Source organism: Mchenga conophoros, linkage group LG13 (assembly GCF_057382185.1).
Source record: "Mchenga conophoros isolate Kocher_MC1m ecotype Shallow Benthic linkage group LG13, M_conophoros_male_GT1.1, whole genome shotgun sequence".
Lineage (NCBI taxonomy): Eukaryota > Metazoa > Chordata > Actinopteri > Cichliformes > Cichlidae > Mchenga > Mchenga conophoros.
Window position 1 is genome coordinate 12,792,320 of NC_140538.1, and position 15,350 is coordinate 12,807,669.

The following is a 15,350-nucleotide window of genomic DNA, read 5'->3' on the forward strand; positions in this document are numbered from 1 at the left end:
TGTCACTGTGGCAAATTTAATGCACAAGCAAATTTTTTTCCAGTGTCCCACTCCAAAATCTTCCATAAAACTCACCCTAATTTCAGTGACGGTATCTTTACTTTTGTTTTTAAAACACACAAAAGGTATGCTTTGGCTCTCATCCAGTTTTAGATTTATGACAACAATGAAAGAAAGGTTAACTTACAGCATTCCCCCTGCAGTCATCCTGAAGCCCTTTGGTTTGACATATTCCGGAGCTGTTCTTCTACTGTCTGTAGTTTGCCTTTCTACATTGTTCCTGCCTCTTGCTTTCACATACACACATACTACGCAAGCATGTCCAAGTGTCTAAGAGTGCCATGTCTAAAGAGTTCCAGCAGCTTGTTACAGAGGCTGTCAAAAAGCAACAGAGACCCACCGCAGAGGTGAGGATGTGTGTGAAATCCCATGAGCCTGTAGCACAGGTCAGGAGCATAACAACATCCAGCCTCTCTTTCCACGTGGAGATTTTTCTCCTCACACAGATACTCTCATACAACAGCTGAGGAATATAACAACAAAAATGACTTCCTTCATTCATTTAATGCATTCAGTAAGACTGCATATCCAAACAGTTTTGGCTTTTACAATTTTGTAACCATTAGTTTCTTAAAAGGACAAAATCGACTGTGTGGTTGCTATCTACAACAACACCTTTATTTTCAGTACTTTCTAATCCTGTCTCTGTCAAAAGGATATTTTCACTAATTAGTGTCCTCTGAAACTTACAAATCAGTAAAAGAAATCACTCCTTTTTAAACTGGCTTTAGTTAAAGTTTGGGTGGTTTGATCACACAAATGACGGGTCAGATATGGGAAATATCATAATTTCTAGTGAAGTTCGTATTGAGGCAGTTTCCTTATTATTTCTGCATATTTGCACAATATAAGATGTAAAGCATCAAGAACATACTGTATGTAGCCTGTCTTTTTTGATTGACACCACCCACAGTTTTTCACTGGTTTCACAAGGAACAAGTAGCCCACGGATCTTCTTATCAGTCAGACTTTCTAAGCCATGTTTAACACTGAGTGATTGATTTTTCAACCAGCCCCAACTGGTCACTGCTGATGGCCACACCTCTGTGAACCTGGTTTTGTCAGAGGTTTCTTTCTGTTAAAAGGGAGTTTTTCCTTTCCACTGTCGCTAAAGTGCTTGCTCATACAGCATCATCTGATTTTTAGGGGTTTCCCAGGGGTTTTTGTTGGGTCTTTACTTTAATATAGAAACCGTCTTGAGGCAGTTGTTGTTGTGATTTGACACTATATAAATAAGATTGAATTGAATATCCTGTTATAATGGCACTATGCAAAACCACTCACACAATTATTTCACTTCCTCACGTTATTATTTTATCAGGATAAGCTCCTGTCAAACTGCAATCTGTTTATGGCTTGTGGTGCCAGTGTAAGCAGAACTCAGACACTGTTGTGCAGTAATCTGGATTTCGGCAAAAAAACCCAACAACAACAAAAAAACACCTCAATAAAAGCAGATCTCCTGGCTGCCCACAGTCATAAAGGAGACTAAACAAGGTTAGGGCAGAACAATTATGCTGAGCTGCTTCCTGGTGTTAGGAAACTGACAGGATTTCTTCAGTTGTACAGACACTCCTGGTTTTCTGTTATGCAGTCAGGAGTTTACACTGATAACATTAGTATTTACATTTTTCACTTGAAGAGCAAGATTTGCACTTAATGACTAAAACGCTTAGACTTCTGCTAATGTACAAACAATTATTCAATTAAAAACTCTCTTCCTTCTATGGGCTGGGCTACATGCTGGAAAATGTGCAATATAAGTAGACTCAAGAGTGCTTTGCTCAGCTAGAACCTGATGTACTCTGGTGCTTTTTAGCTACGATCAGGAGTTTTAGGATAACAAAGCGTGGAAATGCTTGTCTGCTGCGCTGACACTTTGGTCCAGACTGAAACATATATCACCATTAAGTGGTTTGCCATTAAAGTTTCTACAAATGTCTTTGTGCAAATGGCTGCACAAAGACATTTTACAAATATTATATGATGTTTTTAAACACATAAAAATATAAAGACAATACATCCAAAGGTGAAATAATTTGATGGAAAACATTTAAAAAAAACTTGAAGCAGAGACCTGTTAACTCTTCTTTTGATAGCACAGTTGTAGTTTTAGGGCAACATGTTGCTTACTTTATCTTAGATACCTGGTTTACATGGTTTGGCATTATCTTACTGAAAAATGTGATGCTTTTCCTGCAAAATAGGTATTTGCTCCAAAACGTAAACATACACAACATCTATAAATTGAAAAAGGGTCTATACAAAATTTTACATTGTCAGACCACTTGGCAGTATTTCACCTTTTTTCGATCTATCTTAATGAGCCTGAGCTTAGAGAAAGGTTCTTTGTGTATTTCTCCTTACATGGTAGAGGTTTAACCTGCATTTATTAAACTAATGAAGTGTTTTCACAAACTGGGATTTTTAGAAGCTTCACTCAGCCCATGAATGCCCACGATATGATGTCCAGATATGTCTCCCAAAGTAAAATGTAGCACATGTAACCTAAATAACTGATACTATTGAAAGGGTCTGGTAATCCTTCAATAAACTCTACATTCATTTTCATCCTTTTTAATTTATCTTATCTCCCCTGCACATTCATAATGTTTGCTACTCGGGTGCGAGGAATCTCTCACATGTGATAAGGAATGAATAGCTTGCCGCTTATGAGAGGGATATTTCTTGTCGTAAAAGATTTACAGTATAAACAGTGTTTCTTGTCACGTGCCTCCAATAAATTACAGAAACATTTGTGAAATCGAGCGTGTCCTTATCTGACTCACAGCTCCTGAGAAAAGGCACACAGCACTGGCAGAGTGTCTGACACTCTCATAGTAAATAATGTGCATAATATTATTAAATCCAGAAACACATATTTGCTTTAAAAAACAGCTGGAGGGATCAACATGTCTGAGATACTCAAAAGATATTAGCAGCCTAGAAGCTGGGAGGCTTTGTCAGTCAGCAGTTTCATATATCTTAACAAACAAAGCACACAAGCAGTAGGAAATATTCACTGATGCTGAGGTCAATAAGAGGTAACTGCATTTTCTTTTGTCACTAAATCTAAATCCTTGTCAACAGATTTACTGAGATGTACAGATTTAAAGCACTTAAAGTAAATATATTTTTTTTGGGTGTGAGTATTGTGAGAAGTCTCCAGACTACAGCTCCAAGGTATCACAAGGTGAAGGTGGTGTGTCATGGTGAAGGAAAAACCATGCCCGATTAAAATCAGGTAGGGCAGAACCTGTGGAGGAGGACGTGTAATTTGTTGCTGAAACTGTACCTGTCCACAGGTACAGTTTCAGCAACAGTTCGAAGCTATTTAACAGATTAAAGATATGCCAGACTAAAAATCTGTGAACTTCAGAGTTGACTTGAGAGTATTGCTCATGGACTCCCAGCAAGTCTGTTTGTTGCCAAGGAAGCACTAAATGCTTCTTTTTGTCAGCAGTGAGTACCTGACAGATGGCCTTGCGCTGTTTCTCAACCCTAGCCACCATCTTCTGGCAGCAACCCCCTGCTCTCCAGCTTGTGATGGCTTTAGCTCATCCTGTGCCACCACAACATCCCTTTTCAGGAGGAACAAGGCCAGTTTCCACTGTTGTTCCATGCCAAAACACAATTATATATAAATAAAATAATACAATTATATTGTTATTTTCTATTTAGCTTAGTACAGTTACTCAATTTAACAGGAAACATGCCATTTACTATCACAAAAACATTCTGTGTGATTTATTAGTGTCTGTTATGTCTGAATGTATTAAATTAAGTTTTTTACATCAAGCCTTGGCTTAATACTTTTCATGAACAACGGTGCTATTGAGCTTTGTTTGAAATTATAATTAATAGATGACTGTCTTTCTTAAAAACTAAGAAAGTAAATGCTTCCCCTATAATGTCGTTGGAAAATTGGGTGTTTATGTCAGAGTGCCTCTGATGTTTCACCATATCTGAGGTGGTGAAGAATAACAGACTTGTGCTTTGTATACAGCGAAAGTAACTTCATGTGTGGAAAAAAATGCTTCAGGTTCACTTTTAGAGATATATGGAGCACTCGTATTTAATTGTGCTGCATGGCACAATATCCTTGCAGAGGTGAGCGTATTCCCAAGTTATCTGATTACTACTTGGGTTACCAAAAGTCAGAGTCTTTTGTGGGTTGTATGACCCATACTGTAAATGTTGTTCACAATATCTCCAAGGAAACCATTGATCTCTATAGGTATGTAAGACCATTACATGTTTCCCATATGTGGTAGTGACTGTGAGCATCTCAGTGTGACTCATCAAGCTGAGATTTGGTCTACACATGCACAGTAGAGCAAACTATAGACCATAGTAACTACAGACTGCATTGTAGAGCTAACTTTTTTTTTGTCAATGCCAAAACATTTAGAATTTTGGCATATGTTTGAGATGCTCCTTTCTTTAATTCTAATTTTAGGAAATGGAGCTGTGAATTGTTATTGTTAGGTGAAGCAATATCAAGTGTAAAATACTATATTTGTGTGACAATATTCTAGTCTTTATTCACAAGTTTACTGCACCATATACGATAGTTAAAATTCACAGAGCAGTTAGTTTTTGGACACTACTTACCATCATGTTCTCGTTATGTAATATCTCACAATCCCACTTTGTGGGACAGCACAATTTTTTTTTAATGATTTAGGAATTGTTCTCAAAATGAAACAGCCTCATGAGATTTAATTGAAGTTGTGGCTTTTAGTACATGGTTAATGTGTCTCTGCAGTGGTAGCAGTGATGTCTCACAGCAACAAGGTTTTGGGTTTGAACCTGCTGGCTTGCTGCTGCCTTTCTGTGTGGACTTTTCATGTTCTCCTTGTCCGTGTGTCAGGTCCCTGCAGGTACCCTGACTCCCAACACTCACGCACTTAGTCCAAACACATGTGTCTTAGGTTATCTTGTGATCCAAATTGTCTATAGGTTCAAATGTGTGTGTGTGTGTGTGTGGTTGTCTGTCTCTCTGTGCTTGTCCTGTGATAGACTGGCAGCCAGTCCAGACCCTTTCTCATCTCCAGTGAGAGCCCCCTACAGCCATGAATTTGGACAAGCGGTTAAGATAATTGATGAATACTGTATCTGTGTTTGAAGTTCTGAGTCGCTCTTGATGTCTGCCTTCTTCTTCACAAGGCAGAAATCTGCAAACTATATGACAATGCAGTGCTGCCCAGCCAGTGATTGTTATCACAAAACTATTGGTTACTGCTGTCGGGCTGGCTGAATATGTATGCATTTTGACTGTAGTGGCTCTGTTAAAATTGAAATGTGTGACAGCTTGAGTAATCTTGGTTTTCTTTGCCAGTGTCTCTTTTATTTTGAAGAAGAGGTTGTGTCTGGTTCTGCTTTGTTTGTCAGTATTTTATTTGCATTTTTGTGGTGTGTGTTCAAGTTATTAAAGTTAAAAATCTAGGCACTTCTGGGGCCAGAGTGACCAAAATTCAAATTACAGCAGCTTTAACCTTCATTAAAAGTGCTTGTCAGTGTGACTCATCCTTGGTGGAAATAGTTTTTGGCCATATCACTACTATGCTAAAAATAGTAAGCTGAAATGGCCGTATATTAGTCATCCAATCATTTAGATGGATTCTTGGACCCAACTTGGATTGCGCTGTCAAACCCTGCTGGGACAAATGCCTGAAAATGTCAGGGAACAAGTTGTGTTGCACCTCAGTAAACGAGTATCGATCTTCCTTTGTACCTGAAGCTATCACACCTACGTGCCCTGGAGTCAAACTTAAGACATAGAGCTTAATGTTGACTTGGAGAAAACAAGACAAATACAGTATAATGGCTTCTCTGTAATGGCAGCTGTTGGCAGAGTTTTAGCCCACCTATGTTGGAAAAGGATACTGTCGTCTGGCTCATACATTTTTCATTTGAAGAGGGGTGATTATATTTTTTGAGAGGAAAACAAACATAAAAACCACTCTCACTTATTTTGCTCCCAGCAGAATGTAGATGTAAATTTGTGGTAAATAACTAATGCAATCGGAGGCAACAACAAAACATAATTGTTCCGTTCATAATTATGTTTGTTCTGTAAGACAATTGCCTGATATCAGACAGAATTATCATCTGAACACTGGTTTATTGTTGCACAGGAAAGCTGAGTATTAATAAACACACAATACTCTCTCTCTCTGATATATATATATATATATATATATATATATATATATATATATATATATATATATATATATATATATATATACACACACTGTACACATCTATGCTGTATAATTGACTGCATATCCAATTAGATAGCCATAAATTTCTCCTATTAGTGTGATTGAAGGATTATGTACACTGTTGTGTCAGTGTGACGAGGGGCTTGCAGACCCATCAGTGCCAACACTGATTTATTGTGTAACTCTCAAAAAGAGACATGGACAGGTACAGCAATTCTGACATTTGGCCTGTTCCCATAGGATCCAGCCTTTTCTCTCTTCCTATGTCTGCATTACACCAAACAGTATACTATTTATTTATTTGAGTAATAATGCTGATTTTGTTTGAGTATTGTGTTCAGATATTGATATTTTTTAAAAAGAAAGTGAACAATGTGTATATATAATGACATAAAAATAGAAACAGAAATTTAGTCAATATATTGCTGTGATCGCCAAACAAACACATTTTGCACTGGTAAGTAAAGTTAAATGTTATTTATTTTGCATTAGTAACACATTGCATACATGCCCAGTACAATTTAATTTGTAAAATGTTAAAAGTTTGCCAACTCTAGGAAAGTTTTTTTCCCCCCTCAAAGGCATTGTTGTTTTTGTATTTGGCTGCTTTTGCTTTTCATATAGCCTGCTGTAATTTATTACATTGCTAAATTTAATGTGTGAATCTGTGCATACTGCAAATTTCTATGCAAATATGGTGCACACGATGCCTTTCGGTGAAAATGATATGCCCTGCACTGTCACGTAAAGCGTATATGAGTGAAACATGACGGCATTCTATCCATGGATGAGCATGGATGAAGTGATGCGTGTCCACAGCAAAGACAGCAGGGAGCTTTTTCATAATAGTAGTAGCGGTGTGCGGCTCTCGGTGTCACAAATGGCTATGAGACGCTGTTGGCTACTGGGGTTCTTTAACAGCTCTGTGGGAGGTCTGAGATTCTGTGTAGGCACAGGTACAGCACTCGGCTTCAAATACCTTTCCCTGTGGGATGAATACTGTGTGCACGATTGTCACTTTAAACATTATACAACTGCTATATTCGTGCTTATATATTTGTGTACATAGTGTCTATAGGCATGTGGATTTGGTGGTAAGGGGTAATATGTTTTTCCTTGTTGAAACATTGTTGTAAATGTCAGCAGAAGAAAACACTACTCCCATGGCTTTCACAATAAAAAGCAAGCGGGGGTAATGTCCGGCACTCTGTATAATCACAGCTGTGTACTGAGTATTGATTACTACACATGTCAGGCAACAAAAAGCTACAGTTTTCATATGTGCTATTTGATGTTTGTATCATCAGACACATGTGTAAACTATCTGAATCCCTAGCTGTAAGTCCAAACTGATTTGCCAGTAATTTAAAAAGCATGCATCTAAATCCATTCACCTCAGCAGTTGTGCGTTATTGCTCAGCGAAACTCGAAGAGAATAGAACATGCTGGTTTAGAAATTGGAGGTCTTCATCTCGTTATCCAATTATCAGTAACTGCTTTGACAAAAACAGCAGGATCTTTCATTTAATGTTTGCCCTTTTATTGCAAAGTCATCTTGAATTGAACTAAAAACAGTGCATATTCACATATTCTTTGTGACTACGGCGGCATTAGCTCCTCTGGTGCTCTTTTCTCCATGTTTCACCATTAGGTTTTGTCTGTTGATAGCTTTATCTATCTAGGATCTATCTTTTCTTTCTTAGAGGGCTTTTGGAAGACCAGATCAATGCTGATGTCTAATTAGCGAGCAGGAAAAAAAATCGCTGCTCAGACAGGGAAAAGGTGCCAGAATATCTCCTAAAGTTCATTCCTCCTGCTTTATTCAAACCCCTACTTGTTATAACTTTTACCAGACTTAAATATAAAATTGCCATTATCACAAAACGGTTTCCCTTTGTAGACTAGCGACATATATGAGTGTTAAATTTTGAATGTAACCACTGTGCTAACTCCATTTATGGTCTGTAAGCAGAAAACCATCAGGTACAAGGGTCTAATGTGATGTAGTGTTTAGTTTTAACACAGTCCTTATAGACTAGGCAACAACGTGAAAATGCATTACCCGTGTCTAAGTTAAATATATCTGCAATTTTATTGGGTCTCATAAGAAACAGCTCTGATTGCACTCTTACTATCATTGTTGACCATCTACCTATGTTAATTCAGCATCAAGGTATAATTTGATATGTATTGCTTGTAGCATTTAAAGTGTACACAAAGATTGTGCGCAAATAAAATTAAGGGTGACTGTTTTAAAGGAAACATCCAAACATCTTTGGCTATCCAAACACCCAGTTTTGTAGAATGGGTTTGTAGCCTCACCTAGTGGATATGAATAGGAATATCAGCTACCTTCTCAAATTTTGTTCTTTCTGCCACTCTTTTCTTTTACACTTGTCTATTTTCCCTTTTGTGCCCCTTTCCCCTCCTCTCTATGTCCCTTCCTACCTCCCTTTACTATCTTTCTCTTTAGAATATGCCAGAACATAACAATGAGCTCCAACAGCACAGATCCTGGTCTTTTCCTGACTGCCAGCACTCTACCACCATTGGCTGCAGCCTACTCACAGTCCAATGCACCCTATCAAGGAGGAACTGGAGGAACGCCCGTGGTTTATCATGCTATGGATGATAATTCCTCTTCTATCAGCAAGCTCTTAAACTCCACATTAGAACCCCAAAATGGGACTGCAACGGCAGCCCCTGATCCCTTGGGTGGCCACGCTGTGTGGCAGGTTGTCCTCATTGTCTTATTGACTGGCATGCTGTCACTGGTCACGGTCATTGGGAACATCCTGGTAGTAGTATCCTTCAAGGTTAATCGCCAACTAAAGACAGTCAACAACTATTTCCTGTTGAGCTTAGCTGTGGCTGACCTCATCATAGGGGTCATCTCCATGAACCTCTACACAGCTTATCTTGTGATGGGCTACTGGGCCATGGGCAACTGGGCATGCGACCTGTGGCTGGCTATAGACTACGTGGCAAGCAATGCATCTGTTATGAACCTACTGGTCATCAGCTTTGACCGCTACTTTTCAATTACTAGGCCTTTGACCTACCGGGCCAAACGGACCACAAGGCGAGCTGGGATCATGATAGGCTTAGCCTGGTTTGTTTCTCTTGTCCTGTGGGCTCCGGCCATCCTGCTATGGCAGTTTCTTGAGGGTAAAAGGACAGTGCCCTCAGGGGAATGCTACATTCAGTTCCTTTCACAGCCTATTATAACCTTCTGCACAGCCATGGCGGCATTCTACCTACCTGTGACAATAATGAGTGTTCTCTACTGGCGCATTTACAAGGAGACCCAGAATCGTTCAAAAGAGCTAGCTGGGTTGCAGGGCTCGGGTGGAATAGGAGCAAGAGGTGTAAACGGTGGGGGCGAAAGAGCCCGTTTTGTCCATCAGACAGGAAGTTCTAGAAGCTGCAGCAGCTATGAGTTGACCAGGCTCTCTAGGAGAAAGAGCACATGTCGGGAACTGGTAGGCCGCTTCCACTGCTGGCCCGGTGTTCGCTCTTGGAGACCTGGTAGTATGCGACAGGGAGATGGTGATCCAGATCAGAGTAGCAGTGACAGCTGGAACAACAATGATGCTGCAGTCTCTTTGGACCAGTCTGGGTCTTCAGAAGATGAGGACTGTGGAGGTAGAGATATGATTCCACAAAGTCATGCTATTTTCTCCATTGTTCTTAGCCTTCCTGGCATAAAAGCTGCTGTTAACTCCCAGCTAACCTCATGTGAGGATCTGGATGGAGCCTCAGAGGAGGATCCCCTTAGAGCAGCAGAGTATAATCGAGACAGTCTTTCATCAGTAGCTCCAAACACAATAGCCACTGTTACTCCGGAAGGGCAAAACAGTTCAGAAAATAGCTACCACCAACGCTTCTGCTCACGCAAAATTCAATCATTGTCTTCCATCCAGGCTACTTCTAACCATAGGTCTCTGGATGGTACCCCAGTAACCACTACCACTGCCTCTGACAGTACTACTACCAGCACAACCACTAAGTCCCCCTCAGGTCCAATGTCCTTCAAGGAGGCAGCTCTGGCAAAGCGTTTCGCTGCCCGAGCCCGCACTCAGATCACCAAAAGGAAGCGGATGTCCTTGGTAAAAGAGAAGAAGGCAGCTCAAACTCTCAGTGCCATCCTCTTTGCATTCATCATCACATGGACACCTTACAACATCATGGTGCTCATCAATGCTTTCTGTAAAACTTGCATCCCAGAAACTCTGTGGGCAGTAGGTTACTGGCTATGCTACGTCAACAGCACAGTCAACCCCATGTGTTACGCCCTGTGCAACAAGACTTTTCGTACAACATTTAAGATGATACTGTTGTGCCGCTGGGACCAGAAAAAAAGGAGGAAGCAGCAGTTTCAGCAAAGGCATTCTTCAGTGGTCTTTCACAGGAGAATTCCCAGGGAGTCTACGTAAAGGACGGAAAGTTAAGATTGCTTGTAACAGAAATCAAAAATGTAACACAGAAAGAAAAGAAAGAAACATACATTTAATTGTTTCTGTGGAGTTTCTTTATCTAGAGATCTTTAATGTTTTATTCTGCTATGTCAAACACAGCAACCCGATGTGGTGGTTTTGCAGTATGTGCTTGTGTTGGTGCATCCATTAAGCAAAGCCGTATATGTGTGAAGGTTTGCGTAAGGTGAGGTTCAGACATGAAGGTTGTGACTGTCCTTGAAGAACTTTTTATCATTTCATGCAAGTACAGCAGCAAGAAAGTGAAGTGAGTGGACAATACTCGAAAAGGGCTTAAAAAACAAATTGCAGGAGAAATACTGAAGTGCAATTGATGCAAATAGAGAGGATGTTGTCACAGAGTTGGGGATTACACTTTTCTGATCATTTCTCTCTGTGGGTAGTTTGCTCTGTAACATTCAGAGTGGATTTGCATTTTAAATAAAACTATATATATATATTAAAAAAAATGTTCACAGGCTTCTACATTTTATTAATTTGCCCAGCCATCTTTTTGACTGGTATGCAGTTTTATTAAAGGTTCGGCACATTGCGTTTCTACATGTGCTCCTTTGTCAGTGTCTTTAATGAAATATAAAAAGTTCTTAAATTTTGTCCATACAGTCGACAGAAAACTGTTATTTTTGTGATTTTGGTTTTTGGTTTTCTAGAGATTTTGAGCCAGTCTGAAAATGATCCTTTTGACGAACTGAGTTGTGAATATTTTGTGTGGCACCACAGTCAGTGAACTGCTGTTGTGTTCAATGTGATTGTTGTGGTTTGTATGGTGGAGATAATAAGTACAATGGTTGTATTTTATGTACTTGCAATTTTCTGTCAAGTAATGATTATACAGTAATTATATTCCGTTTGTGTACATTTGGATATTTCTGAATATGATACACAAAGATTGCACACACACAAACACACTCACACACAAATATGTCCATTTGTTTAAAAAAGTGTGTTTTGATCTTACGTTATCTTTTGAATTTCCACAAAATTTCACATCTAACAACTCTTTTGTAAAAGGATGGCAATCTTTGATATAGTGGAACAATGGCGACCTCTAGTGGTGTACAAAAAGATCTGTTGCTCAAGCTGTTAACAGTTTAACTTCCACACTGCAGTATCAAAATCTGAAATATATATATATATATATATATATATATATATATATATATATATATATATATATATATATATATATATATATATATATTAATTCAATCTAAAAAAATTTATCTAAATTTTAAATGAAAACAGGTGACAAATTCAAGAAAAGCTACACTGAGGTGTTTAGATTCACTTGTACTTTAGAGGGAAGGTTCAATGCGGAGCAGTATAAAGTTGTTCTGAGTACAAATAATCATCATAAAATAATTTTAATATGGTAAAAAGAAATGTGCTACAACAACTAGCATACAAATTAATGGCTAGATCGTATTATATTGGAAATGATGACATGACTTTGGCTTATTTGCTGTATGCAAAGAAATGTTTAAAAAAAATCCTGTACCTGCCATCGGTGAATATTTCATTCGTTTTCAGCACAATGCTATAATACAGAAAGCTACTTTTGGCTGCTCCCTTATTCACAAGGGGTCACCACAAGGGGTGGCTCTTTGTATTTGATCTGGTAGATTTTTATGCTGAATGCCCTTTCTGATGCAGCCCCTGAGGAATTTGTATCTTCTTCCAGAAACAAACTGGGGATCTTTTGCTTATTAGTGTAAACCACTACAGTGTGGAGCCACGGTACAGGGTCAGAATACATTCTTCATCGATAAATGAGGGATTTTTTGTACTGTATTGGGAATGTAAACTGCCAACATTGTGAACACAACAGTTTGTTACATTTTAAGTATGCCAATCATACTCATATTTTAAGCCAATAAAAAATAAAAAAAACCTTTTGTCTATAATTACTTTATTTGTTTTGATTTTTTGTCTTTTTGCCACTGTGTAATTTAGGGTGTTTCACCTTTGTTACATAGAATAGTTTCACTTAAAATGAATCATTTGTTGAGTGTTGCTCTGCCTCACGTTCATATTTAACACATTTTCAATAATGCAGTTTCTTAACATCCAACCAGATCAGTTTAAAGCAATATATAATGTGGGTTGCATGAATTTATCCATAATATTCTGTAATCAGAGCTAAAAAAAAAAAAAATACAGTTACAATATAATTGGTGCTATAATACTATAATCACTAGCCACTACATTAGGGACATCTGCTTGGTAATGCAAAGATCAAGTCAGCCAACTCTGTGCATTTAAAGATGTTAAAGATGACCCGCTAAAGCTCAAACTGAGCAACAGAATGGGGAAGAAAGGTAACTAAAGGGACTTCATGGTTGTTGGTGCCAGATTGGTGGGTTTGAGTATTTGATCCAGATGCAGGTTTGATCCAGGGATTTTCACACACAAGCATCTGTTGGAGTTGGAGGTGAATGGTCCAAAAAAAATGATGACATCCAGTGACCAGCAGTTCTCTAAGTGACAATAACGTATTTTTGTCAGAGGTAAGAGAAGAATGCCCAGAATACTTATAGCTGACAGGAATGCAACAGAAACTCAATTCACCTCTCATTAGAACCAAGGTATCCAGAAAAGAATATCTGAATGCACATCAAACTCAAAAGACAACTCCTCTCAACTAAGAACAGGAAACTGACGCTACAATTTGTAAGACCTCACCAAAATTAGCCAAAATAGAATATTGTAAGACTGTCACCTGGTCTGATGAACCTCGATTGCAGTTGCAACATTTGGATGACCTGGTCGGATTTTGGATTAGCCCTGCCTGTTATCAGCAGTTCAGCTGCTGACTATGTCCATCTTTTTATGGCCACTCAATTTCAGACTGGCTTCTTGAAGATGACAATAACTTCACTGTACTCAAATGCCCTGCACAGTCACAAGATGTGATTCCAAGATGTGAGCACCTTTGGGATTTGGTGGAACAGTACAGTTCATATCATAGACAAGAAATCTGCAGGAACTGTGCAATGCTGTCATGTCATGCCAACCTGGTAGTTTAAAATATCCAGTTTATTTTTTCCCTTTTAACCAACAAAATTTCCACAAGTTGTAAAGCACAGCCTTACCAATGAACAGTCATTTTGTTGTATTTTTCCCAACAAACGTTGCTACAACCTGTATGCTATCATGTCTAAGTATTTGAACATTTTGTTTTTATATGGCCACTGTCATTTGTTTAGGTTGGTTAGGTTTATTCCTTGCTATTTTAAACTTCAGATGACCTTAAATAAAATGTTTTGTAGCATTCCTCAATACTTAAAAATGTCCAGAAAACTGAATAAAACAGCTACTCTCAATGAGGAAGTGGATGGCATAACCCTCGGCTGCCTGTTTAGTGCAGGAAGGGACTTAAACGACAAGCAAGATGGAATGTGAGTACCTCCCTGGATATGTAGTCAAGCTAAAGTGGCACTGCTCAGAAAAGTTTGGTTACTAATCCCAACAAGTATGACCAAAAGTGAAAGCTCAAAGAAGCAGACAGGGTTTAGAGAGTCTGTGAAAATTCCTGGTATTACTCTTGAACACTGCAAAAAGTTTGTAGCATAGAACGAAGAAATACTGTTATATAACTTTTTTTTTTTGCTCCAACTTGTAAGTAAAACTGCATCAAATCAATAATTTCTTTTCTTTTTTAGAAGTAACATTTTGACAGCTGTACATCCCTACAGACATGGCACTGAGTTAACTTTTGTACGAACTATCTGGCACATTTTTGGCTTACTGTGGATCTGATGCAAAAGTGGAATATGCATGTTCTTTTATCTTTTGAGGCAGAATTATACGCAGTGATTTTGAGAGTTTTATTCCTCTACCAACCCTTGAAAATGTATTTATATTATTCTGTATTTAGCTCTAATCTTCCAGCTTTTTAAAACTCAATTATAATATTAATTATTTGTTATCATAGGAAACATGTTGTCTCAGTTAGGATTGAGGTCACTGACCTGTCTGGTAACAGCTTATGTAGGGAGAAAACAGCTGAAGCTCATTTGCTAAATGAGGGCATAGACTTAAAAGTGGCACCACAGTGCATCAGCCAAGACTAACAGCTACTGATCGACTCAACTGAATGTGTGTGTTTTTATTCTAATTTGCCATTAAAATGGAGTCTTGTATTGCTGTCTGAAATGAAGTTGAGATTAGCATTGAGTGTCTAACTTCAGATTTATTTTAATATAATAGTGTTATTTAACTGTTACATAGCTGTGTGTGTTCCCATCATGAGTCCTGATGAAGTTAGTAAGGAGAGTCTCCACAGAGCTAATGAGAGATGGCCACAGTGACTAGACATGTGATGAGGAAAATACAGACTTCATGTGACCCATGGCTAAGGAGCGGCTCATAGAAGAAGACAAACACCCATTTGTGTTGTTTTCTTCAGTCAGTACTAAACCACCAAGGAGAATCCACCAGTCAGGCAAGTATGACATCTTTCATATTTGAAAATCTTTATAAAAGTCATAGCATTTATCTTGTTTTTTCATTTTACACTGTTTCATTTTGCCTAAACGGAATGTTGTAAGTTGAAACCTTGTTC

General features: G+C 38.4%; 2 protein-coding genes across 2 annotated transcripts in view; both read left to right on the top strand.

Moving 5' to 3' along the window:
• The window catches only part of chrm3a (cholinergic receptor, muscarinic 3a), a 79,921-nt gene extending 68,031 nt beyond the window's left edge, over positions 1-11,890 (top strand). The window contains exon 3 of the mRNA XM_085296511.1: positions 8,764-11,890. Coding sequence (XP_085152637.1) covers positions 8,783-10,726 — 1,944 coding nt within the window. The 5' untranslated portion in view covers positions 8,764-8,782 and the 3' untranslated portion in view covers positions 10,727-11,890. The remainder of the gene's footprint in view (positions 1-8,763) is intronic.
• A 2,977-nt stretch (positions 11,891-14,867) lies between these two features.
• The window catches only part of fmn2a (formin 2a), a 40,250-nt gene continuing 39,767 nt past the window's right edge, over positions 14,868-15,350 (top strand). The window contains exon 1 of the mRNA XM_085296512.1: positions 14,868-15,234. The gene's annotated coding sequence lies outside the window, so the exon portion shown is untranslated. The remainder of the gene's footprint in view (positions 15,235-15,350) is intronic.